Source organism: Mus caroli, unplaced genomic scaffold, assembly GCF_978045245.1.
Source record: "Mus caroli unplaced genomic scaffold, Mus_caroli_1 scaffold_9, whole genome shotgun sequence".
NCBI classification, from domain to species: Eukaryota; Metazoa; Chordata; class Mammalia; order Rodentia; family Muridae; genus Mus; species Mus caroli.
The window spans coordinates 73,508,720-73,535,924 of NW_028227264.1; the positions used below are offsets into that span (position 1 = coordinate 73,508,720).

At 41.9% G+C, this 27,205-nt stretch overlaps 1 protein-coding gene across 1 annotated transcript in view; it reads left to right on the forward strand.

Annotated features, from left to right (window-relative positions):
* The window catches only part of Specc1l (sperm antigen with calponin homology and coiled-coil domains 1 like), a 103,145-nt gene that overhangs the window by 22,544 nt on the left and 53,396 nt on the right, over window positions 1–27,205 (forward strand). The window contains exons 3-7 of the mRNA XM_021173800.2: window positions 6,265–6,418; window positions 10,563–12,196; window positions 13,936–14,143; window positions 23,774–23,847; window positions 24,839–25,014. Of these exons, the coding sequence (XP_021029459.1) occupies window positions 6,265–6,418; window positions 10,563–12,196; window positions 13,936–14,143; window positions 23,774–23,847; window positions 24,839–25,014 (2,246 nt within the window). The remainder of the gene's footprint in view (window positions 1–6,264; window positions 6,419–10,562; window positions 12,197–13,935; window positions 14,144–23,773; window positions 23,848–24,838; window positions 25,015–27,205) is intronic.

Sequence of the window (27,205 nt, forward strand, 5' to 3'; positions counted from 1 at the left end):
ATTAATTGAATCTTGCATTTGTTGTTAAAGATGTATTCATAGTGTGTTCATCTGTCAATTTCATATCTTTGGGATACTGTTGCTAGGGAATATCTATGGAACATATATCTAAGGGAAATAATACATCTACTTACAGATGTAATTCTTGTAGCACAATTAGAAGCAATGGGAAAAACAGCAGTGAGTGTGCAAGTAGTTTACAAGCAAATCGGAAAGCACAGCCAGGGCCGTTTGGAATTGTTTTTACCTGGTTGTGTAGCTGCATGGGCAGATGCTCTTGAAGCATATACTGAACTTAGTGGACCATTGTGCAGTGAATGTACCCTGCAGCCACCACCCAGGTCACGAAACAATACCCCTGCTTCTCAGAAGCTCCTTTCTGTGGTGCCCCTTAGAAGTGACTGCTGCCCTAGACTTCAGCACCAGAAACTAATTTCTAATTTTGGTTTTTATATGAATGTAACTATAAATGTTGTTCTTACTATGTATGTTGGGTGTTTTACCCATACTGTTGGAAACAACAGAAGTTACTTGTTGCTAGTTAGTAATCCATGTGATTACTAGACCTTAGCTTACTCATCTGGCAGATTGTTGAGTGACTTTCAGACTTAAGACCATATTGCTGGGAGCAGTCTTCTCCCTCCTCCTCCTCCTCCTCCTCCTCTTAATTTATTTACATCCCCAACGAAGTTTCCCCTTCCTCCTCTCCTCCCACCTTCATCCCCTCCCCTCTGACCCACACCCCTCCATCCACTCCTTCTCCACTTCTCTTCAGAAAGCAGGAGCCTCCTATGGATATCAGTCATCTCTGGCATATCAAGTTGCTTTAGACTTGGCATATCCTCTGCTATTGAGGCTAGACAAAACAGCCCAGTAGGAGGAAAGGGGTCCAGAGGCAGGCTCCCACTGTTAGAAATCCCACTAAACTACACAACTGTAACATATGTGCAGAGGGCCTAGGTCAGTCCCATGCCGGCTCCCTGGTTGGCTGTTCAGTTCTGTGAACCTCTGTGGGTTCACGTTAGTTGATTCTATAGGTATTCTTGTGGTGCCCTTGACCCCTCTGGCTCCTGAGATCCTTCCTCCCCCTCTTCCACAGGATTGCCCAGGCCTAATGCTTGTCTGTGGGTCTCTGCATCTGTTTCTATCAGTTGCTGGATTAAGCCTCTCTGATGGTGATTATGCTAGGCTGTTAGGAGCATTCTTAGGAGGTCCTTATTACCTTTTTGTCTCATTTCTGTTAGCCTTCTGACCAGAGTATGATCACTGCTGGATTTTAATAGGTTGGTTACATTGTTTCTCAAGAGTGGATACCAGTTTGCTCTCCCGGGTGCTACATTGTTACTCTCTTATTTTAACCATTCAGAGCCAGGTAAAGGGTTGTGCAATAGGTATAATTTACATCTGTTGTGTTATGAATGAGCTGGAGCATGTTTAGTGTGTACTTTGTTCCTCGGTTTAGAGATAGTCTTTCTATGTTACCCAGGCTTTAAAATCCTGGTCTCAAAGGCTTATACCATCATGCCCGACTCTACTTTTTTTTTTTCTAATTTATTTTGCTTTTGTTTATGATTGCTTTGCCTGCATGTATATCTGTGATCCCATGCATTCCCGGTGCCTAAAGAAGCAATGAACCTCCATGTGGGTGCTGGGAATTGAACCTGAGTCAACAGTGCTCTTAACCACTGGGCCAACTCTCAAGCCCTCCACAGTGTACTCTTTACTAAGACTCATCACAAATTAATTTTTATTATGGGTTCACCATTTCCTCCTATATGCATGTGCAAATACACACACTTTTTCTTAAACTATTTAATTGTAAACAGTCAGTAATGGTCCTTTACTGCTGAATAGCTGAATATTTGTATTTTCTAGAAAACACCAACCTTCTCTTTTATAGCTATAGTACAATTACAAAACTGGGCATTCTATACTCTAATATAGCTGGTGGATAGGCTTATTAAGTTTGCTGATGGCAACAGTTCAGTACCACGATGAGACTATCTCTTTAAAAAAAATTGCATTTATTTTGTGTGTAAAGGTGTGTTAAAAGCAAGTGCTCTCATCTGCCGACTGTCTCCAGCCCTGTACTTAACATTTAAACACATTTCCTGCCTTAGCTATTGCTGTGATGAACACCATGACCAAATCAAGTTGGGGAGGAAAGGGTTTATTCAGCTTACACTTTCCCATCATAGTCCATCATTGAAGGAAGTCAGGATAGGAACTCACACAGGGCAGGAACCTGGAGCCAGGAGCTGAGGCAGAGGCCATGGAGGGGTGCTCTTTACTGGCTTGCTTAGCTTGCTTTCTTATAGAACTAGAGATGGCACCACCCACAATGGGCTGGGCCCTCCCACATCAATCACTAATTAGGAAGATGCCCTGCAGGTTTACCTATAGCCCAATTTTTATGGAGGCATTTTCTCAATTGAAGCTCCCTCCTCTCATATGACTAGCTTGTGTCAAGTTGACATAAACTATTAGCACACTTCTTTTTTTATACAATGGGCATGGCATGATATACTTTTGTGTTTTGCTTATTTTTACTTAGTGTATTCTGGACATTTCTATATTGATTTTTATTGCATTTGTGTGTGTGTGTGTGTGTGTGTGTGTGTGTGTGTGTGTGTGCAGGTCAGAGAACAACTGTAGAAGTCAGTTCTTTCCATTGAACAGATGGCGAGGTTGAACTCAGGGCTTCAGGCTTGGTGGCAAGCCATCTCACCAGCCCTCTATACCACTATACTGAGTTTTCTTTTTGTAGCTGTATGATACACTGCATGTATACCAATGCAGTTTATACTACCCTTCCCAAATGAGTGTGTTCTCACACTTTGTCTGTTTTTGTCAGCCTGGTACGTAGCAAGTATTTCACCATCTGGTTTCTTTTCTTTCCTCCTTCTTCATTTTTAAAAGTTTATTTATTTGTTTTGACTGTGATAAGGATTTTAAAACTTTTTCTAAAGTTTTGTTTTAAGATTTGTATGTACTTAAGTTGATCAAGTCTTTGTTTTATGATTTCAGAATTTTTGGTTGTGCTTAGAAACGCATACTTTATTTTTGAATGGTATTAAACACTTTGAACTCATTCTTTCTCTACTTTGTGAATATACAGTTGACCTAGCATGATTTCCTATAAAACCTATGTTTTCTGCATTAATTTTAAAGCTGCAATCATTTATCTTTCTATATAGATCTTTTATAGAATTTTTTTCATTATCATTATTTTGTTGTTTTGTTACAGGATTTCTCTAGAGCCCTGGCTGTCCTAGAACTCACTATGTAGACCAAGCTGGCCTTGAACTCACAGAGATTCACCTGCCTCTCCCTCCTGAGTCCTGGGATTAAAAGTGTGTGCCCTTACTCCTAGCTTATTATTACCATTATTGGGGTGCTGAGAGCATAGCCCAGGACCTCATAATGCTAGATAAGAGCTCTCTTCCTGAACTGCACCCTTGTTTTTGGATTCTTATTCTAGCTTACTGATTTTTTTTTCTTATGTGAATCCTGTGTGATCAGAACTACACATTAAGATTTGTGATTTGGTATCCAAGTGTATATTGACTTTGCCATAACCCAAAGACTGGGATTAAGTTCTCTTTCACACGAGTTAAAGAAAAGAATATTTAACAGTGGTGGCGCACGCCTTTAATCCTAGCACTTGGGAGGCAGAGGCAGGCAGATTTATGAGTTCGAGGCCAGCCTGGTCTACAGAGTGAGTTCCAAGACAGCCAGGGCTACACAGAGAAACCCTGTCTCCACCCCCACCCCCCCAGAATATTTAACATAATAAGGGAAAATTAGTTTGAAAATATGATTTGAAAATAGAAAATATTGCATCTATATAACTGCTAATGGGCTAGGAAACTTGAGATTTAAAGGTATTTTGTACCAGAGTTGATGGCCACTTTTCACCAGCTGAGACAAGTCTTAAAGAACACACATATTGCCGGATGTGGTAGCACACGCCTTTAATTCCAGCACTCGGGAGGCAGAGGCAGGCGGATTTCTGAGTTTGAGGCCAGCCTGGTCTACAAAGTGAGTTCCAGGACAGCCAGGGCTATACAGAGAAACCCTGTCTCGGAAAAAAAAAAAAAAAAAAAGAATGCACATATTTTATGGTTAATGTTATTTCTCCCTTTCTCTGTACCTTATTTTGTATTTTAGGTGTCAAACATATGACAACCCTTAATTATTAGAGTTTAATTCTGTGTAAATGTTCAAAAAGAAAAACCTCATTTTACTTTTAGCTTTAAAAAACTTTTATGGGCTGGTGTGATAGCTCAGTGGTTAAGGGCACTGACTGCTCTTCGGAAGGTCCTGAGTTCAAATCCCAGCAACCACATGGTGGCTCAACAACCATCTGTAATGAGATCTGATGCCCTCTTCTAGTGTGTCTGAAGACAGCTACAGTGTACTTAGATATAATAAATAAATCTTTTTTTAAAAAGAACTAAAAAAAGATATTTATAAACATTAAAAAAATTTTTATGAGTGTTTTGCTTGGATGTATGTCTGTGTACTGCATGCATGTCTGGTACACACAGAGGCCAGAGAAGGGGCACCAGATCCCCTGGAAGTGGAATCACAGATGGTTGTGAGCTGCCATGCAGTTGCTGGGAGTCAAAGCTAGGTCCTCTGACAGTGCTCTTAGACACTAAACCATCTCTCCAGTCCCCTCTCTTACTTTTTCTTTGGATGTTGGAATCAAACCCAGGGCTGTGGGTGGGCTGTGGGTGGGCTGTGGGTGGGCTGTGGGTGGGCTGTGGGTGGGCTGTGGGTGTGCTGTGGTAGGTGAGCATTCTATGATTTAGTTTCATCCCTCAGTCTTCTGAGTCTTTCTAAGTAAAACATCTCATCTTTCTCTGCTACTGTAATACAGCTTCATAGTTGATTAAGAAAGGGTCTACTGCTTTACCAGGAGCCGGGTTCTGTGCCCACCACTCACTCCATGACTGGCTCACACCCTCTGTAACTCTAGTTCCAGGGGATCCAATGCCTTCTTCTCACCTTTGTGGGCACCAAGCTCAAATGTGCTGCATATATGCAGGAAAAATACCCATCATATAAAATAAAATGTAAAAAATTACAAGAAATTGAATGATGAACTGACATTTCCACATGCATCCCTGGTATTGAAAACTGGAAGAAACTTTAGAGGCTAGTCACATTTTAACTTGTAGAAGTGAATTCATTATGGTTATTTAGGAGCATTGCTTCAGTCAAAGATAGTAAATCAGGCAGCTAATGTATGCCTTCACCTTAAGTGGAGAAAAACTTGGAGTTCTTTTATTTAAAAGTTGTTCCCCACCCCACCCTGGTCTTGGAGGTGGTTGGTAAAGGCATTTGCTTCCGGGCCTGGCCGTCTGTGTTTGATCCCCAGGACCCACATAGAGGAAGGAGGGAATAGGCTCCCGGAAGTTGATCTCTGCCGCCCACCTGTGCACTGTGTTACACTTTGAGTACAGTAAGGCACATACATGTGTACATACACATGCACACACATTAAGTAAATAAGTAAATACATAAGCAAAGTAACACCAAGTAGGTTTTCTACCCCTGGTGTTCTCATAAAGCAGTCACCCTCAGTTGCTACAATTAAACACCATTTCGCCGGGCGTGGTGGCGCACGCCTTTAATCCCAGCACTCGGGAGGCAGAGGCAGGCGGATTTCTGAGCTCGAGGCCAGCCTGGTCTACAAAGTGAGTTCCAGGACAGCCAGGGCTACACAGAGAAACCCTATCTCGAAAAACAAAAAAACAAAACAAAACAAAAAAAAACCCACCATTTCCAAAGCAGCTTATAAAAGAGTTTATTTTTGGCTTCACTTTAAAGTAATGAAGATTTTCTTGACCCTTAGTGACAGTTTTTAGAACTTACAACAGTATAGGCTGTCCTCATTGTTGCCTGTGTAGTTCATTGAGGCCATCCCTGCTCATGAGTCCCGTCCTAAATGAAAATTTAATCAGGATGACTCCTTCCTAGCTTACTGAATGTGGCACACGTGGGCACACAGCAGGCATCCATAAAGTCTTTTATTGGATGTGTGATTTGGTGTCTTAGGAAGACTAGCATGATTGCCTGTAACTATAAAGAGGTTTTGTGTCTGATTTTGAAGCACAGTGATATGCTCCTTATTTATTAAAAGTCAGAAATTCTTACCAGAGTTCTTTAGTGTAAAAGTCAAGAACCCTGCTTAGTCTTCAGATATTTAACCCTGCTTCCCGTAGTCAATGTGTGTTTATTTTCTTTTGCTTCTAGACCAAGAGCAATGATGACCTTTTAGCTGGAATGGCTGGAGGAGTAAACGTGACTAATGGTGTTAAAGCAAAGAAAAGCACCTGTTCATCTGCAGCGCCTTCAGCCCCTGCCCCTGCCATGACCATCTCAGAGAACAAGTCCAAGATCAGCACAGGTGCGGGCTCCTCAGTTCTGTGCTCATCGACTTTGCCCATGCTAGTGTTTGCTAGCCCAAATTCCCCACTGTCCCCCACCTCTTCCCTGCCCTTTCCTCTTCCAGTCCAGATCAAACTCCATTGTTGGTTCTAATGGTCCTGTGGTGTGATTGACAGTGGTATTTTATTTGATCTTCAGTGCAGCTTTTGAAGTATAGAGTATATTTTTCTCATTGTAGATCTGAGATAACTGTGCTGAAGCTTACCCTAATAGTCTTGCTAAAGGCCATCTATTTGTTTACTTGATAGAAGTTTCTTGGAAACTCCTTTTATACCAGGCTATAAAAGGTGGAACCTGGTGGTGGAACAAGATTTGAGCCTTTAGTATGTTACTTGCAAGTCCTACTCACATTTAATTTAATGCCCTACTCATAGGGCAGGGGCCTTGAGATGGAACTCTCTCTAGCCAGCTCCTCTTTTAGGGCTGAGCTGGGGACATTCCAGTGTGCACAAGTGGTTTCCTGTTGATGGTTGCATCTAACCTCAGACTTCATTTATTACCTCCTAGGATTGGATATTCCAGTTCAGATTTGCATATCTCAGTGGTTTACACAACAGATTTATTTTATTATTCTATGGTCTCTAAATCAAAGTATTGGCAGTTGTGTTTTCTCCTGAGGCCTCCCTGCTTGCATTTGGCTGCTTCCTCAATGTGTCCCGATAGTGTATCCCTCTGCTTTTGTCTTAATGTCCTTTTTATAGACACAAATCTCACCAGATAAAAGCCACCCTAACATTCCTGTCTTATTCAGTCTTCTCTTGCTGTGAAGAGACACCATGACCATGGAGATTCTTACAAAAGAAAACATTTAATTGGGACTTACAGTTTCAGAGGTTTAGTCATTATCATCTTGTCAGAAAGCATGGCAGCATCCAGGCGGACATAGTGTTGGAGTAGTAGCTGAGAGTTCTACATCTGGACCAGCAGGCAGCAAGGCGAGAGAGACAATGGGCCAAGCCTTTTGAGACCTCAAAGCCCCCTAGTGACACACTTCCTCCAACAAGTGCCACTCCTTAAGCACTTAAATATGTGAACCTGTGGTGGCTATTTTCACTCAAACCACCTTATAGCACTATGTGAATTGATAGATTGAATTACTGTGTCTGTAAATAGAATCACATTCTAGGGGCCAGGGCTTAGACATACATACCTTTCAAGGGACATGGTTCAGCCCCTGCAGCATCCTTGTTCTTCAGTTCATTGACTTTCGCATTTTCTTCCTGAGGATACCCTAAAGCTGTTTGATTTTAGTGTGTAAGTGAGGCTGCTCAACTGCTTTGAGCTGTTCTACCTCTCAGTTCAGTTACCAGCAAGGCATTTTGTCTGTCCTTCTGTTCTTCTGTGTATCTTTCTCTTTTCTTACCTTCTGTGGTTTAGTCGATCCTTGCCTTCATCTTGATGTCTGTTTCTTTGTTTTTTAGTCATCCACATTTTTTTTTGATTTTTAATATTTTTATTGCATATTTTCCTCAATTACATTTCCAATGCTATCCCTAAAGTCCCCCATAGCGCCCCCCCACTTCCCTACCCACCCATTCCCATTCTTTTGGCCCTGGCATTCCCCTATATTGGGGCATATAAAGTTTGCAAGTCCAATGGGCCTCTCTTTCCAATGATGGCCGACTAGGCCATCTTTCGATACATATGCAGCTAGAGACAAGAGCTCCGGGGTTCTGGTTAGTACATCATGTTGTTCCAACAATAGGGTTGCAGATCCCTTTAGCTCCTTGGGTACTTTCTCTAGCTTCTCCATTGGGAGCCCTGTGATACATCCAATAGCTGACTGTGAACATCCACTCCTGTCACATTTTTTTTTTTTAATGAGAAGGGCCTTTTGTGTTGGTAAGAATGATGGTACCATCCCCAATGTTGTAGAAGGCTGCTCCATCCTCTTCCTCCTTGGTTATCCTTTTATATTTGTTTCACCATCCTCTTTTCTCTGCCTTTGAATTTGCCACAGGCTTCTGTCCACTTCATTGGAGTCGTCATTGCCAAGTGCAGGCTGCTTCCGTTCTCCCAAGTGTATAGGAGAACTTTGTATCAGTCAGGGTTCTCTTCAGAAGCTGAATGGATAGGATGAATGTGTATAAGTAATACAATACAATATAAACATGTATCTTCATAAAAGGGCTTATTAGAATGGCTTAAAGGCTGTGCTCTAGGTAGTCCAAACATGGCTGTCTCCCAATGGAAAGGACAGGAATCCAGTAGTTGTTCTGTACACAAGACTAGATGTCTCAGCAGTTTCAGTCTGTATTAGCGTTCTCAAGACTGATCGAATCCTCAAGTGGTGGGTTCTCATACCAGCCTTGGCAACAGGATGTATGACTTGCCAGAGAGTGAGGGCAAGGAGGCAGAAGGCAAAGCTGCCATCAGAAGGTGTGGCGCACCTCAGATGATCCAGTCTGGTTGGCTTTTAGTTGGTTCCAGATGTAGTCGACTTGACAACCAGGATTTGCTGTCATAGTCTAATATGAATTTCACAGATGTTCCCTTTTCTGTGTTTCTTTCCTGCCCAGGAATCTTCATTGACTTGTTCACTCCCTGAACTCTGCCAGTGTCCAGGCCTCCGTAGAAACGCCCCTGAGAACACTTGTTGACTGTTCTATCTTAATATGCGTGCTGTGCTCGCCTCTCCTTCCTTTTCTCTGTCTTTGGACCAGCCTGACTTCTTTCTTGTCTACCCTGATTCTTTAGTAAAATAGAAGAGCCACCATTTCTGTCAGTGAGTGGCTCTAGAGGCTATAACTTAGCCAGTAGGCAATATTTGCCTCTTTGTATAACTGTGTTATACTCATTAAATTTGTTGAACAAAATATACTTTGGGGGAAGAGGGTTGAAAATGGTGCCTTAGTATTTAGTCCCAACGAGCCTGGGACTCAGTGTGTTGCTCCTTCCTCCCTGTTTCTGCCTCCAGAGCGTTGAGGTTACAGGCATGTACTGCAGTATGTAGCATGAGCATTTTTCTTAATGCTTTAAACCTTTAAAAACAACCGACACGATCATTTTACATGATGTAAGAGAAATAGAAAAAAACCCACAAACAACAAAATATTTTTTACTTTAAGAAACAAGATGTAGGCCTGATTGTGAGGTCCTGTGTCCTCACTCTCACACTCCTGTGGACTGAGCACAAGGCCTCGCACAGGCTAAGTAATGTGCCACTGCTTGCCTGCAACCCCAGTCCTCTCTCTCCCCTTGCATTTTGAGGCAGGCTGAGTTGTCCTGCTGGCCCTGAATGAATTCTGGTCCACATGCTGGTCTGGAATTTGTGATCTACTTCCTTAGCTTCGGAAGTAGCTTGGATTGCAGCTTGCACACCACCAGGCCCAACTAACTGGAGTATTTTTAAGGAGTCCGTCTTATGTAGTGGACTACAAGGCTTTAGAGGGATGAACAATTTTGTGATACAGGAACGTGGTTACCTATGGGCTGTTAGTGTGTTTTTAGCAGCTCTGCAGTTACAGAATGGGATGAAGATATTGCACATGCTGCACAAATACACTGCTTCCCTCCCAACCTGCTCTGAAGTTTTCCTGTGTGCACATGGAATAACATGGAGTAATAATAACGTGGAGTTGTTGGTACTTTAAAGCTTTGTTACTACTTATGTGCCATTATGGGATCAGAACTTTGTTTGCATTTACTTTGGTTATCACTCTTCTGTTTCTTGTAGGTTGCCCAGATTTTGGGTTTATCTGAGGTTGGCTTTCCTTTCATAGTGATCTGTGCTTGCCTCTCGCTCTGTTTCCTGTAGGTAATCACCTAACTGGTTGATCTTAAGAGTCATCCTAACTGAGCCTGCTCTGAAATATTGCATCCCAGCTCCTGTATCTGAGTTACTGTGCATATCTTTTTAACAGCCTTATTGAGATATGATTTATGGTCCATAAAATTTACCTTGTAATGTTTAAAATTAGATGTAAGGTTTCTAATCATTGCTTATTAAAAGATGATGTCCGGGTTTCAAGGCGATGGCCTTTGCAGATGACCAGTTGCAGGTCTCTCTCAGGATTGTGCCCAGCTTTCATCTCAGTAGCGCCAGGCTCGGACACTTTTGTTGCTAATAAATTTATCTTAAATTCTTTGTTTTAAACATGTAGGCACTAGTTCCTCAGCCAAACGGAGTACTTCGGCTGGTAATAAAGAGTCCAGTTCTACTAGAGAAAGATTACGTGAACGCACCCGGCTAAACCAGAGCAAAAAACTGCCCTCTGTAAGTCAGGGAGCTAATGATGTGGCACTGGCTAAACGTTCACGCAGCCGCACTGCTGCAGAGGGTGATATTCGTATGAGCAAGTCTAAGTCGGACAATCAGATCAGTGACAAAGCTGCTTTGGAAGCCAAGGTGAAAGATCTCCTCACACTGGCCAAAACCAAGGATGTGGAAATTTTACATTTGAGAAATGAACTCCGAGACATGCGTGCTCAGCTGGGCATTAGTGAGGACCATTGTGAAGGTGAGGACAGGTCTGAGGAGAAGGAAACCATTATTGCTCACCAGCCTACTGACGTGGAGTCTACTCTCCTGCAGCTGCAGGAGCAGAATACAGCCATCCGAGAGGAGCTCAACCAGCTGAAGAATGAAAACAGAATGCTAAAGGACAGGCTCAATGCTTTGGGCTTTTCCCTAGAGCAAAGGCTGGACAATTCTGAAAAACTATTTGGCTATCAGTCCCTGAGCCCAGAAATCACCCCTGGTAACCAGAGTGACGGAGGAGGAACTCTGACATCTTCAGTAGAAGGTTCTGCTCCTGGGTCGGTGGAAGATCTCCTGAGTCAGGATGAAAATACACTCATGGACCATCAGCACAGTAACTCCATGGACAACCTGGACAGTGAGTGCAGCGAGGTGTACCAGCCCCTCACTTCCAGCGATGATGCTCTGGACGCCCCCTCCTCTTCAGAGTCAGAGGGCGTGCCAAGCATTGAGCGCTCTCGGAAGGGGAGCAGTGGGAATGCCAGTGAGGTGTCTGTCGCTTGCCTGACAGAACGGATTCACCAGATGGAAGAGAACCAGCACAGTACCAGCGAGGAGCTTCAGGCCACTCTGCAGGAGCTGGCTGATCTCCAGCAGATTACCCAGGAGCTCAACAGTGAGAACGAAAGGCTGGGAGAGGAGAAGGTCATTCTGATGGAGTCGCTGTGTCAGCAGAGTGATAAGTTGGAACACTTTGGCCGACAGATTGAGTATTTCCGTTCCCTTCTTGATGAGCATCACATTTCCTATGTCATAGATGAAGACGTAAAGAGCGGGCGCTATATGGAACTAGAGCAGCGCTACATGGATTTGGCTGAGAATGCCCGTTTTGAGCGAGAGCAGCTTTTAGGTGTGCAGCAGCATTTAAGCAACACTTTGAAGATGGCAGAACAAGATAACAAAGAAGCTCAAGAAATGATAGGTGCCCTCAAAGAGCGCAGCCACCACATGGAGCGGATTATTGAGTCTGAGCAGAAGGGCAAAGCGGCCCTGGCAGCCACATTGGAGGAGTACAAAGCTACTGTGGCCAGTGACCAGATAGAGATGAATCGCTTGAAGGCCCAGCTGGAGAATGAAAAGCAGAAGGTGGCTGAGTTGTATTCTATCCATAACTCTGGAGACAAGTCCGATATCCAGGATCTCCTGGAGAGTGTCAGGTTGGACAAGGAAAAGGCGGAGACTTTGGCCAGTAGCCTGCAGGAAGATCTGGCTCATACCCGAAATGATGCCAATCGGTTACAGGACACCATTGCTAAGGTATTGCCCAAGTAAACACGTTCTCGTTTAGTTTATACAGCTGCCATATGGAGCATGCTTGTGGGAACCAGAGGTGTGACATTGCCTTTTAAAAATCCTTCTCAAGTTTTAAAATGCAGTACCTTACGTGAGTAAAAGTTTCCTTACAGTATTGTCATTGTCAGTCATTCCTCTTCTATCATCTTCTTTTTAGATGGGCTGGAGGTGCTGGGAACCATGCCCCCAGAATTCCTTCTGAGCAGTAGATAACTTTACATCCTCGTCTTTAATATACTGTGGCGTAAGGTAGATGCTGAGTCAGCATCTCAGTTTTCCAGGATTGGCAGTGTCTGCTGCCTTTTGCCCTGGTATAGTTTTTCAAGTAGCATTTTATTGTGAGTTCATTCTACTTTTAGAGTAGAGTTGCTCCTGTTTCTTGGAAGTACAGGATTTATTGCTGGCAAAGAGCTTAGAGATGATTCTTCTAGTCCCTCATCTCACAGATGTTCAGTGTACTAGTAAAGACTCAGTCAGAATGGCTGACTAGGATGCTGGTGTTGTTCTGTATCCTGAGTGATTTTTGAAGTGAATGTTTTTGTACAAATTATCTATTTATTCCACCCACCTTTTTAAAATGTGTATGTGTTAATTTATGGTACATGCATGTACACCCACAGAGGCAAGGAGGATGTTGGATCCCTTGAAGCTGGAGTTACAGGCTGTTGTTGAGACCCTTGACTTGGGTGCTGGGAACTGAACTGGGCTTGTCCAGAAGAGCAGGGGTGCTCTTGACTGCTGAGTATTTCCCTGCCCAAGTGTGGGGAAGTTTTAAATGGAGAGGTTTTATTACATCTGTTGTTAAACTTTAAATAACTTAGCTTATCTTTTATTTATTTTAATGATCCCTTTTTTAAAAACATATTTCATGTTTGTTTCAGGTGGAGGAGGGAATATGAAAGCATGTGTATTGGGGGTGCATCAGTCAGGACAACTTGTGGGAGTTGGTTTCTCCTATCATGGGAAGCTTCAAGGATAGGACTCAGCTCATTAATTTTGGCAGCAAATGTCTTTACCTCTGGAGCCATCTTGCCAGTCTGTTAGTGATCACTTTTAGAGATATAGTTTAGGAGATACATGTTGAGGGGCACTGTGAACTAGTACTTTGATAAAGACTATTTGAAATGAAAGTGTTCTGTTTTACTTCTGTTTGTATGTGCTTATTGTGTCTATGTGTGTGTACTATGAATCACGTGAGGAGATTGGAGGATGACTTGGAGGCTGTTCTCTCCTTCCTCCAGGAAGGTTCTGGGAATTGAACTCTGGCCCCCTGGCTTGGCAGCAAGCACCCTTCCCTGCTGAGCCATCTTGTTAGCCTTAAATGTTTTTCTGGTTTCATATTTGATTTCATTTTTTTCTATTATAAATACGGCACTTTTATAGGTGAGAGGGTAACATGTTAATCACTCATCAAATGCACACCTTAAGCCCAAACGTTGGGGAAGAGAAAATGTCCCCAAGGTGGCTCATAGATAACCTGGTAGAGCTCAGTGATGCATCAGGGTGACTTTAGTCAGTGAGGCTGCAGGCTTGTGCTCAGACAAACCAAATGCAAACCTCGTGCAGTTGTAGTGCTGGTCCCCAGCTTGGCTAGGTTGTCAGTCAGTCTGTTTGTAGCTGCTCACACCTCACTTCCATATCTAATGGTAAGTACTTTGGTTGTAGAGTTTATCCCCAAACAAGTCTCCTTTTAACTTCTTTAGGTAGAAGATGAATACCGAGCTTTCCAGGAAGAGGCCAAGAAGCAGATTGAAGATTTGAATATGACATTAGAAAAACTAAGATCAGAGTTGGAGGAAAAGGACACGGAGAGGAGTGACATGAAGGAAACCATCTTTGAACTTGAAGATGAGGTGGAGCAGCACCGCGCTGTGAAGCTGCACGACAACCTCATTATCTCTGATCTAGAGAGTAAGTAAGGCAGTGAGCGAGTGAGCGCGCGCTCAGGCCCTGCCCATCCCACCTCTGCATGCTGGTGCTCCGTGGTGAAAATAGCAGTTCTGAATAACACACAGTATGGACACAGTAGCACACTGACCTACAGAAAGACACTTTGACAGAGGCGTGCTTCACACCTTAGTGGGGAAACTCTGGGTCAACTATGTTCTCAGATGTTCCATAGAAGCATTACTTGAACATTGTATCTAATTAATGAGAATCTCTGAAATGAGAAGCTAACAGTCAGTTATTTTCCAGACCATAAGAAAAGCCATTAATTTATGTTTAGTGATTGCAAGTGAACAGAGTTGGAAAAAATAAAATAAAATAGGTTAATCTTGTAGCATCCTGATCATGGAACACAGGTTTTTGTGTTTTTAAATTTATTTGATTTTTCTTATTATTCTGAGAATTTTGTGTCATGGTAGAATGAAACCTGCATTTTAAAGTTTCATTGTACATTGAATGAATTGATTTTTAAACTTTATTTTGTATTTGTAAGAAAGTTGAGCAATCAGATTTTTATATGAACCTAATCTATTTTCTCATGAATTGTTTATTGATTACAGGACAGAAAAGAAACAGCAACTCCTTATGTAGTAGGGAAGCTGAGCAGTGGTTTGGGTTTTCATGTGGGTCATAGAGGCATGTGATACTGGGCATAGCACAAGTGAGGGCTGTTTTGACTGAGGCACGTGCCAACCACAGAGAAACAGACAGACAGCATGAGCATGTGCTAGTAGCAGAGGTGTGGAGGGGCTGCAGCCCTAGAGACATCAGTGTTGCGAAAGAGAAAGGCTATAGAAAGGTCCCAGATAAAAGAAGACTCAGGAGACAGGATAATTAGATGTAATACCCATGTCTAGACAGGCCCATTACTACAGGGGAAAATGATATAAAGGCATTAATCAAACATTGAGTTGTGGCTAAGAGATTAAAGATATGCTAATAATACATTTAGGAAGTTGATAATTACACTATGTTTACATAAAATATCACTGTTCTTAGAAACCACACACTGAGTGTTTCAGGTGAAGGGCTGTGATTACTATACCCCCAAGGAGTTCTGGGAAGAAATTAGGCTGATGGGTAGATATAGAAACTAGCTATGGCAGCTGATAGGACAAGTGAGTTGTATTCCTACTGCCTTTTGTGCGATGCTGGAGGTGAAGCTCAGGACCTTGTCCATGTAAATTTCACATTCTTACCACTGAACTACAGCCTCACTTTTATATGCCTTTATATTACAGACCTAGAGATAGAGTGATTGGAGTAGGCATGTCTGATGCATTAAAGTCTTTCAGACAATGGGTGTATGCAACACTCCTTCCGACACTCTCAGTTCATCATTTCTTGACAAAGCAAGTATCGTATTGGCCCTATCGATAGGCTGATGGTGACATTGAAGATACTTGAAGAAGAGCAGGTCAGGTGTGGGAAATGTTCAGGCTAGAACTTGGGAATTCTAAGTTCTGGTTAGCTGATTGTGAATCTGGATTGACCAAGGTTTTGTTGAACATTCTGAGACCCCTATTAAAATAGTCAGTGGTGGGACTGAATTTTTTAAAGAAGATGGTGTTGTTGTGACTGCCATGAAATTTCTCATCCACAACTTAACCCTTCAGGGTGGTCTTAGTGACTCATCTGTGCTCCAGTGCTTATTTGACAGAGTTCTAAGCTGTCTTCAGCCACTACAATAAGGTCTCGTTTCAGAGTTAAAAACCAAACGATAAGAACTTTCAGCACTTATTTTTAGAGTTGTAAAAAATATAACATTTTTAACTTTTAAATTTTTACACACACACACATGTCTGTATGTGGACTAGATGTTCAAGAAGCCCAGAGGAGGGTGCCAGAGCCCCTGGAGCTGGAGATCCAGGTGGTTGTGAGCAGTCTGACATGGGTGCTGGGGACCAAGCTAGGCTCTTCTGGAAGAACAGCAAGCAATCTGAACTGCGGAGCCATCTCTCTGACCCTGGATTTAGTATACCTTTTGTATTTGTGAGAATTTATTTAATTCTGCTTTTTAATTATACATTTTAAAGTTTTTATTAGCACATATTAATTTGACGTGACAGTGTTTCACTTAGACACTTTGATATGCACATATATTTTGACCATGATCACATTACCCTGTTGTCTACCTCCTGCTTCTCCCTTCCTCTTCTCAGCTATTTGCACTTGTGAGTTCTGCTAGGGTTACTTACAGGAATGTGGGTGGATTTTTTTTTTTTAATTTGGGCTATTTATAGGCATATGGTTGAGTCACCAGTAGTTACACTACTGAAGAGCACACCTCTTCCCCCAACCAGTAGTACTTCATAAAGCCTCAGAGAGGGGCGGGGCGATTTTGCTTCTTGCCTGTAAGAAGTGTTTAAGTTTTCCAGAGTGACTTTGGAAGCTTCTTGTACTGTCCGTTGGGTACACCGGTACTGCCCTGTTTCCCATGCCGTCAGTCCTTGTGGTTTTGCTCGTGGGCAGGAGTGACATCTTGTGGTAACTGGGGCATTAGCTAGGAAGATGTTAAATGATGAAGATCTTGGGGGCAGAACATCACAAGTCATTCATTTTTCACATATGGATTTTAACTAGAAAATGACCAAAAAAACCCCAAGACTAATTAAAAAAATGTATATAGCTTCTTTTACAACTTTTTAAGATGAAAAGTTCAAATGTACATTAGTATTAGAAGAATAATTATTACCTAGTGCTTGTATTGTCTTTGTATGTATATGTTGAACTACTTAATACTAACCCTATGATGTTTAATTCTTAAATATTTAAATGTGATTCCTAAAAGAAGATTTTACTGAGCACTTCTAGTAAAATTTTTCTTAGTTTTCTAGTATCAACTAATAGCTCATAATTAGATTTCTCCAGCTGTCATCAAAATGTTTCTTTATAGCATTATTTACTCCCAGGTTTTAGTAACTCCTTTTTTATAGTCCTTCAGACTGATCCCAGGACCTCATGCTAAGCAAGCTTTCTTCTAGCCTTATATATTCATCTGTTTGGGTTTTTATTTACTTTAGGCCAGCTTTAAACTCATGACCCTGTGCCTCTTAGTTTCTACAGTTATAGGATAATAAGTGTATACTATACCTCTCTCTCTTAAATAATAACCAGTGTCTAAACAAATTTTATATTTTATGTTAGATCTCTAGTGTTATATTGCAGTTACTTTTTCTCTGGAGTTTGATGGCAGTTAATTTTTTTTTCTAGAAAATTCTCACATTTGGCGTTAACCCAGCACATGATACATGAATTTGTGTTGTTTGAGAGAGCAAGATTTCTTCTGTGGAATATTTTAACAAGCTTAGAACCTCCTCATCAGCTCCCAAATAAGCCTTATAATTTCAATAGTAGTTGCTCCTCAGTCACCCCAAGATAAATTCCTGACCTTGGAATTGTTATGTAGGATTTTACAACCACTCCTGGGCTCAAGTATGTGAAGGAGAAGACACTCAGATTAAGGGACAAATGGGAAACTGCAGAGAAATAAAAACTACAAAGCAGAACAAGTGTAAACGCCTTAGCATTTAAGATAGAAAGGTGCCATGTAAATGCAGAACTTCAGTTCAGAACACGGCTTCAGACTACCATGCCCTTCCTTTCTATAAAAGAAGACTAGGAATGAAGTGTGAAGCCTCAGTGGAGCTAATGCCGAGAGTGCGAGTGGATGAGTAATTTTGAGTAACTTCTGGAGTACAGAAAGCATAGAGTCAGAGGTTTGGAGCAATTAAACAGAACAGAAAAGCCTACAGTCCAGGAGAACAGTGAGGCTCAGAGGAATGATGTTCCCAGCAGGCTCTGGGTGGAAGGGATCAACATGTTATTAGAACTGCCCGCTCAGGGCTGGGCACTGGATTGAGGTCCTCCACTTACCTGCCTGCTTTGCTTATTTGCTTCTGAGCCCAGATTCTTGTGGATAAAGGAGTAGAATTGGATGCCAGGGTTCTTTGAATGACCTTGGTGTCAGAAAGGGAAGTGGATTGTGTCTCCAGAATGGTAGGCTACCGTGTGGTCTGGGAGAGAGAACTACTTGGAGGGAAAAGTAAGTTAGATCCCACTGTGAATTGGACACCCCTCCCAGCACTGGCTAGGGTCCAGTCCTCCTGTTGATGTGGCGTCGCAGAGCCTTTACTAGTTGCTGTTCCAGAGAAGCTTGTGGGTGCACAGTGACACCTGCAGTTGCGGAGTGATGTGTATAAGTCACAGTGAAGACTTAATGGGCATTTTATCATCTTAAAAAAGAAACAGGTGACTAAAAGAAAATCAACTAATGAGCACCCCAGATAAAGCTAGGGACTTTGTCACCAATTTAGCAAAGCTGACTCATGTTCTGGGTGTGATGGTGAGCATGCCTTTAATCCCAGCATAGGCAGGTGATCTCTATGAGTGCAAGGCAAGCCTGGTCTAAATCAAGAGTGATGGTGATGGTGACGATGACAAATGATGGTGGTGGTAGTGACATTGATGATGTGGTTGTAGTGGTGATGGTTGTTGGTGGTGATGGTGATGATGATGATGACGATGGTGATGATCGAGAAGTAGCATGTGTCCCGAGTTGAGTCTGGGGAGCTGGCTCAGTGAGTAAGAACTTACTCTGTAAGCATGAGGTCCTGAATTTGAACCCCAGCAAAAGAAAACAGAAAACTGGACATGTCTACGTATGCTTGAGAGAGCAGACAGGCTGGCCAGCCTAGCTGAAGTAGCAAGCATTGGTTCTGGAAGCGACCCTGTCTCAAGGGAATAAGAGAAAGGGCACACACACACACACACACACATACATATACACACACGTTTTAATAGTAAAAGTATATAAATAGGCAAATCAGAAAAAGATAGATACTTGGCATGGAAAAGAAATAAAAAGAAAACGATGCCAGTATTCATTAAGCATATGTGAAAGAATTAAAAGATTGATAGCAAGCAAGAAGAAGGAAGAATAGTCTTATGTGCCATTAAGAAGAGTGTGATTGCTGCATCTTTCTAAGGATGTTGATAGAAATTTTTATTAAAAGAGTCAGCAGTTCACTTCAAGGAACCTGTCCTTAGAAACAGCGCTGTAGGATTATAGATGTGCATCTGGGCTTGCCGCAGAACTTGGAAATAGTCTGCTATATTTTAAAGATATATTTTATTTTATATGTATGAGGTGTGTGTGTGTGTGTGTGTGTAAGTGCACTGTGTGTATCTTGTGCCCTGAGAGTTCGTAAAGGGGTGCAGAATCCCCTGGAACTGAGTTATGGATGGTTCTCAGCTGCCATGTTGGTTCTGGGAACAGGACCTGGATCCTCTGCAAGAGCATCCACTGCTCTTAACTAACTGCTAACCCATCTCTCCAGCCCCACAATCTACACTTTCAATAATTGTAATCTAGTAAATAGCTTGTGTACACAGTGTGAGTTCCCGTTCTCATTGCCATTATGCCAGTGAGGATGGAATGGACAGAGCTCAGTACACTGGCTAGAAGATGAGACAAAGCCAGCTGCAGTGCAAGTCTGCACTTTAGATCCACCTAAAGCTTCAAATGTAACGTGACATGAGAATGGCAGCCAGGTACAGTGATCCTTTAAAATGCTGACTTCATTGTGCTGTTAAACCATAAGTGAACTGATGACCTTTCAAAACAGACAGACAGACAGACAGACAATCCAAGAAACTTAACAGTGTTCTTGAGGTAGACCCTTCTAGTGTACACTGAATTAGCTTAGGTTGGTACTTGCAAAGGACCCTTCATCATTTCTACCTTTGGAACTTTCCTCCACATAATATCTGAACAGTTGTGTAACAGCTTTGCTGTATTTATAACAAAAAGTTGGAAATTATGTTAAGTCTGTTAAAAGGAGATTTTGAAAACAAATTCTGATATGTTCCTTTAATAAATTACTCTGGGGCCATCTAGATCCTACTACACATCTGGATTTACTGATAATGGAGTCCATTATTTGCTACAGCCTTACGAAACAGTACAAATATAATCTCATTGTGCTTAGTAAAGAAAAAAACTAGGCAGATGTGGTAGTGTATCTCTAGTCCCATGTAGTATGTTGCCGAGGTAGGAAGGATATCTTGAGCCTCTGCAGGAATTTAAGGCTTGCCTGGGCAACACAGCAAGACCAAGTTCAAACAAAAACCCAAACCAAATGGTGCACACTCACAGATCTAGAAGGATGGGAGTCAAATGCAAATAAAGGTAATCTTACCTCGTTACAACTTCTATCTTCTAATTGTTTTATTGTGAACATATCTTACTTTTAGAATTCAGAAAAAAGTTATAACCACAGTTTTTGGAGAATGGGAGAATAAAGATTTGAACAAAATTAAAAAATAAAGTAAAACTCTATAGTTCATTTGAAAACCATTTGTATCTTCTCCCAGGTTCTGTACACATTGCCTATCTCTTGTAACAGATTATTTACTCTTGACTTTTCCTTTGCTCTGAAAATAATATTTAATTCATTTTCTGGGAAATGCTGGACCAGATGGAAGCAGCTGATGGTAGTACCCAGAGAGCTTTTGGGCTACAGGAATCTGGGTGAGTTTAATAAGTCCACAAGAGGACCAGAGCCAGAGTCTGAGCCCATGGTAACTGCCCAGTAATGGCTGCATGATTGGTGGGCATATGAGAGCTAGCATGGCTTTCTCTTGCTTTGTCAGGGACAGGCCATTGGAAGAGAGCCAGTTAAGACGCCCATTACTAAGCAAGAAGGGCAGTTTCCAGAACTGTTCAGAGGAAAGTTAGATGGAATAATAATGCAAGTGCAGTTTGTCAGATTTCTAGAATAAAAATAGTTCTGTAAAAAAAAATTGGAGGTTTAATCTGTAATTTAAAAGCAAGGAGATAATAGTTCTTGTTTGTGATACAATTTGAATTGAAGACAGTAGGTGGCAGTGTCGCTCACACTAGGGAAACTGGAGAGGAAAGCAGCTCATTTGAAAATTCCTGAGTTGAGGTGATACTTCCTCCTTGTGTGGCCATAGGCTGTGCTAGGTAGCAGTAGTCTTTACCAAAACAAAACAAAACAAACAAACAAACAAAACCCAAAAGACCTTAGAAACCCCTCAATCTCAGGAGAAGCGTGCTGCCATTTCTTAACTTTCTGTCTCAGAGGAAAAGTACGACCGTGATCATAAAGTTGAAATCACGGCCCTAAAGACCTGCCTAGTACAATTTATGCTGTTTAAATATGTCCCTGTCTGCCAGCTTTCCTTTTATGTATAAAAGAGTAATGACAGGCACTAATTTGTGTGCACACCAGTAGCAACACATGTTCTTGTTAAGAGGAGAGGTTGTGTGCCTTCTGTGAACATGAATGTGCAGGTTGATGGAGAAGAGACCAGAAGAACAAAGACAGCTGAAGGAATTAGAATTTTATAACCAGTCTAAGATGCCCAGTGCAGTTAAATGTGCCACAAATCCCAGCACTTGGGAGGCAGAGGCAGGTGGATTTCTGAGTTCGAGGCCAACCTGATCTACAGAGTGAGTTCTAGGACAGCCAGGGTGATGCAGAGGAACCCTGTCTCGAAATAAAAACCAAAACCAAACAAACAAAACAAAAAACAAACAAACAAAAGTGCAACAAAGATTAAGATGCCAGGACCTAACAGCTAGTACTAACACAATTGGCAGTCTGAGGAATTATGTCTTCCTTTACAACTATATATATATATATATGAATGAGAGAATATGAATGAGAGAATATGAATGAATGAGTGTTTTACCTGTGTGTATGTTTCTCAGATACCCTGGGGCTAGAGTTGTAGACAGTTGTTAGGTGCCGTGTGGGTATTGAGAATTGAACCTGGGCAGGTGGATTGTTGTGACTTTAAGGCCAACCTAGACTGTGTAGCAAGTTCCAGGCCAACAAGGGCTAAATGCATGTTGTATCAAAACAAAATAACAAAACCTCTTATACATAAGTAGACTGAATGTAAAGAAAAAGTGGAATTTCTAGTGTTCTCAGTTTTTGTCCTCACTCTTTGTGTCTGAATGTCTGAACCCAGCCATGCGCATGAGCTGACAAGGAGCCAGACCCACTGACTTCAGAGTTCCCCCGTTTGTGTTAGCAGAGAACAGGGCCATAGACTCGTCCTCTCATTGTGTGGACTTGCCTTGACTGGACTGGGTGGTCCGTCTGTCCAGCTTAAAGGAGGCTTCTCACAGGACAGCCTCCGAAGTTGAATTCTTTGAAGAGAAGTCACTCTGCTCCCCTAGCTCAGCTTTCTTTTTGGCACTGTGTCTCCAGTGGAGACATTAACTGTTGGCTGCTAAAATTAGACATCTCTCTATCTTGTTTTATCTCGTTTTATCCAACATTAGAAAATATTATGTGCTCCTAATAATAGTTTGTACTAATATCTTATAACTGAAGTTACTTTGTATCATTTTTAATATATCGTGGGCTCATGAGAGAAGCGTGCCTGAGTTTAGTCCTGGAACCCACAGTGGAAGAGAAGAACCAACTTTGTTGGTGTCCTCTGACCTCTTTACCTGTGCTCACTAAATGTACAATCAAGTAATCTCTCTCCCTCTCTCTTTCTCTCCTCTCTCTGTTTTACACACACACACACACACACACACACACACACACAAACACACAAATTGATTTTTAAAAAGCCCAATGTAGTGATCCACACTTTTAATCCCAGCATTGGGAGGCAGTTGGGTGGATCTCTGTGAGTTCAAGACCAGGCTGACCAACATAGTGAGTTCCAGGACAACTAGAGCTACATAGTGAGCATAATGAGATCTTGTCTCAAAAACAAACAAAAGGGTTAAATATATGTATCATGACTCAGGATATGTTCAGTGGTTGAAAACCTATGCGTAGCATATGAGGTCCTGAATTTGAGAGTGGTTTATTTTCATTTTATGTATTTGTGGGAGGAGGAGAGAAAGACTATGTTTGAGAATGGAGAGAACTATAGCATCAATAGGCAAAATCTTAGTACAGGATTATTTCCATACATAACTGCCTTTCCTGCTGCATATCTGAGAAGTGATTTATTCCTGAGCTGTGAGAGTAAGGAGTGTGACCGATGTCCAGCAGAGCAGTTACAACGTGGTATGCTCCTGAGGCATTTCTCTGTGTGTGGCTTTTAAGGCAGAACTTCTTACAAGCAGAGAATGTAATTTCCTATTGTATTTAGTGCTACTATTCCACAGATTAATTGGCAGCTCTCTGGATATTACAATCAATGTTAAAAATAATTTTACTGATTTCATGTTTCTGGAATTTATTCCAGTGTGAAAGGGGAGTTATGCTTGCACGGTTTAGAGTGATAACTTCTGTGATTAAAAGTTGAGAATTTAATAGTAGTCAATGCTGTTTTGATTGGCGTTGTGCCAATAATATGTATGTTTCCAACAATTGCTTCCAGTTTACTTAGGAAATGATGCAGAAACTGTAGTCTTGGATTGAATATTCTTTTCATGCTTTTAAGTTTTGTGATGAAAGTAAACACGTTTCTGCATAGGAAAACTATTTAGATGATCATATTTTTAACACCTCTTTTTATGTCATTTCTTTTGAACATTTAAGATCATTAAGAACTTTAGGTTTAAAAAGAAATATTTAATCTTTGTGGTCTTTTCAGATACAGTTAAGAAACTCCAAGACCAAAAGCATGACATGGAAAGAGAAATCAAGACGCTTCACAGGAGGCTTCGGGTAGGATGAATCTTCATGTGCTGTCTCACTAGGAAACATGGTATTCTGAAATGTGTACTGGTACTTTAGTCTGCAGATAGGGTAGGATATCAGCCACACTGGGCTGAAAGCAAGTGCCATTATTTTAAGTTGGGACTGGCACTGCTTTTACGGTAGGAGAATGTACTGGTAGTTATTTATGGAAAGATGTGTTTTAAAAATAAAGTTTATTAACTTTTGATTTTAAAATCAGAGAGCAGGCTGTTTGTATGTGAGGTTTCTGTGCTGAGTTGGGTTGGCTGCCGGCATCCATGCTGCTAAGATGTGTGGGCATGGTACCAGAAAATTGCTTTGAGGATGAGAGGGCGCAGGCAAGGCCCAGCTGTGGCTCTGGGGGAAGTGAGGCCCCTGGGGAGACGTCTCCGCCCAGCCACACCCGTATCCTTCTGTCTGTGGGAAGCGGCAGAGTGCTCAGTTCCTTACGCCTCTTTGTATGACTGTGTCTGCCTGCACTAAGTTCAGTTTTTCTTCTGGCTTCCTCTTCCTTTTCCTTTACTTTAGTTTTTTTTTTTTCCTGCTCGTTTTTGATGTCAGGGTATTTATAGGTTTTTTTTTTTTTTACTGTGTGGTTCACATACCATTTATATACCTTCTTGAGAGTTCCAGAGGTAAAGCTCTAAATTTTTGATGATATTTATTTTCATAACACTTGCTTTGAAACTTGCATGAGGAAGGAGTAGCCTAAAAATTTTCCTCATTAATATTTATTGAGCACTCTGAATACTTAATGCCTCGGTAGGAGGCTCAGATGGCAAATCTTCCCTCATTAAGAACAAGTTCACTGATAAAGAGTTGCTTTGTTTTAAAAATAGATAGCAGCAATTCTTGGGATTAAAACAAGTCTCGATTCAAGAGTCTGACGTGTTAGGGCAAACTAATCATAAACTTTATTGCTTTTAAGTAAATCTTCATCGCTTTGTTTTGGAAATAAGAGTTTAGTTTTTTAATGTAGGAAGAGTCTGCAGAATGGCGGCAATTTCAGGCTGATCTCCAGACTGCAGTGGTCATTGCAAATGATATCAAGTCTGAAGCCCAAGAAGAGATCGGTGATCTAAAGCGACGGCTACATGAGGCCCAAGAGAAAAATGAGAAACTCACAAAAGAATTGGAGGAAATAAAGTCACGCAAGTACGTTCTGAGACACCGGTTGTGTTTCAGTAAGGAACAGATGTGGCCCTGGTGCTGCTCTTAGTCCTGACGCTCGCTCACAGTGCAGCCCTCTTATTTCTCTGTAGACTAGAGGTCTGGAAGCAGGCTGTCTGGCCCTGCCTCTTGGTGGCGGTGTGCTCTCAGTTAACAGTGTTCATCTCCCTGTGCCCCGTGCCCTGTGCCTCAGTTCTCTCAGCTGTAACATGAAGGCCTGTGAGCTACTTTATAGTACTCTCGTGGGTAAGAGAGCTAATGCTCGTAGAGGGATGGAAGCAGCCAGCTGTAAACTTAAGTTACCAATTTGGAAAAACAGTCGATCAGTACAGTGTAAGTTTCTTTCCATCATTCACTTGAGGAAGTTCCTTTTTTTTAAAAGTCTTCCACATTAGTACCCTCCACACAGAGATCATTGGAAATTCATAAAAATGGCCACATGAGATTATACCTGTGATATGTTTTGAGTTCCCACAGTAACATTCCATCTGAGTTGGGGAATGAGTTTATGTGTCAGAAATGCCTCATTTGATAGTTACCCTGAGTTTAGAAGTTGGTTCTGTCTGGCCATCTATCCATCCATCTGTCATGCTAGGGATTAACCTAGGGCCTTACATCTACCAATCACTCTACCACTAAGCCCTAAAATTCTGTTCTTGAAGGATCATTCCATGGGATCCTGAAAGTTTACTAGTCTTTATGTTTCAAGGAGATGCCTACCAAAAGACGCGGCATCTTGGGTTGGAAAGGTGGAAGTGGTTAAGAGTACTTCCTGCTTTTCCAAAAGATCTGAGTTTAGTTCCAGCAGCTCAGGACTACCTGTAACTCCAGCTCCAGGGAACATGTTGCTCTCTCTGGCCTCTGCAGGCACCCCCACACACTATTAAATGATGAGAGAGAGCCATCGTGTACTGTGCTGTTGTTAGAGTGATGAAACCTTCCAGGGCCCCTTGCACTTAGTCTTCATAATAATACTAACCGGAAGTTGATGCTTTGCACTGATTTTTGCATTGATAGTGAAGAACAAAGGTAAACTTGATGACCCACGGCCTGGCCTTCGTATCAAAGTCAAGCTCATTATAACATGTGCTAACTTTTTGTTTTTTCTAGTGCAAAACTGCCTAACAAAACATGGGTTTCACTTAAAATACCTTTGTTGAAAGGTTTACCAAATCCCAGCCCTGGAGTGCCCTGTTTCCAACCTTCCATGTGATAAGTGGAAGTGTGAGCTGGCACTTCTGCTTTAAACCCTGTGTCCAGGTGTGAGGTGGCTGAGGTGAGCACTGTGCTGGCTTTAGTCTGAGCTGCTTTCTCCTAGTAAGTAATGTGGTCCTGTCCATTGAGGGGACAGCTGCTGGTATTTGCTGATGACGAAAAGTCGGTCTTCAAGGGAGCCTGGGAATTTTGGAAAACTTTGTTCTGCCACTGGGAGATGAAGATTTAAAGAGACTTTTTTTTTTTCTTCTGGTTTTACGAGACAGGGTTTCTCTGTGTAGCCCTGGCTGTCCTGGAACTCACTTTGTAGACCAGGCTGGCCTCGAACTCAGAAATCCACCTGCCTCTGCCTCGCAAGTGCTGGGATTAAAGGCGTGCACCACCACCCCCGGCGACTTTTTTTCTTTTAAATTGTATTTGGTTATTTTGTGTTTGTGCCACTCTGTACATCTGAAAATTAGAAGGCAACTTGTAAAAGTTGGTTTTCTCCTGCTGTGTGTGTTCTGGGCATCAAACTCAGGTTGTCAGACTTGGCATCGAGCAGCTTTCCCTGATAAGCCATCTCACTGGGCTTGGAGTATTTTGATGCTATCATTAGTAATAGCAAATATGACTTAAATTCGTTATATAATTAAAGGCATCTGAATGAAATGTCTGCGAAATGCCAATGTTTTGTTATAATTGATGTATGATGTTATAGAATCAGATGGGTAGGAAATTCTTTCAAAGTCTATGATAGACCGGTGGATTTTAATGGATAAGATAGGAGAAGTTTATTTACACAGCTTCATTTTCCGTATCATAGCTGGCTTTTCTTCTTGGAGTGCTGATTCTCAAACACACCTTCATTCACACTCACCAAGTGCTGTGTTATGTCTCCAGTCTGCTGCAGCTTACTTCCCCTCTGGTACTGCTGATTTAACCCAGGGTTTTCTACCTGTCTAGGCAGGGGCTCAGGACT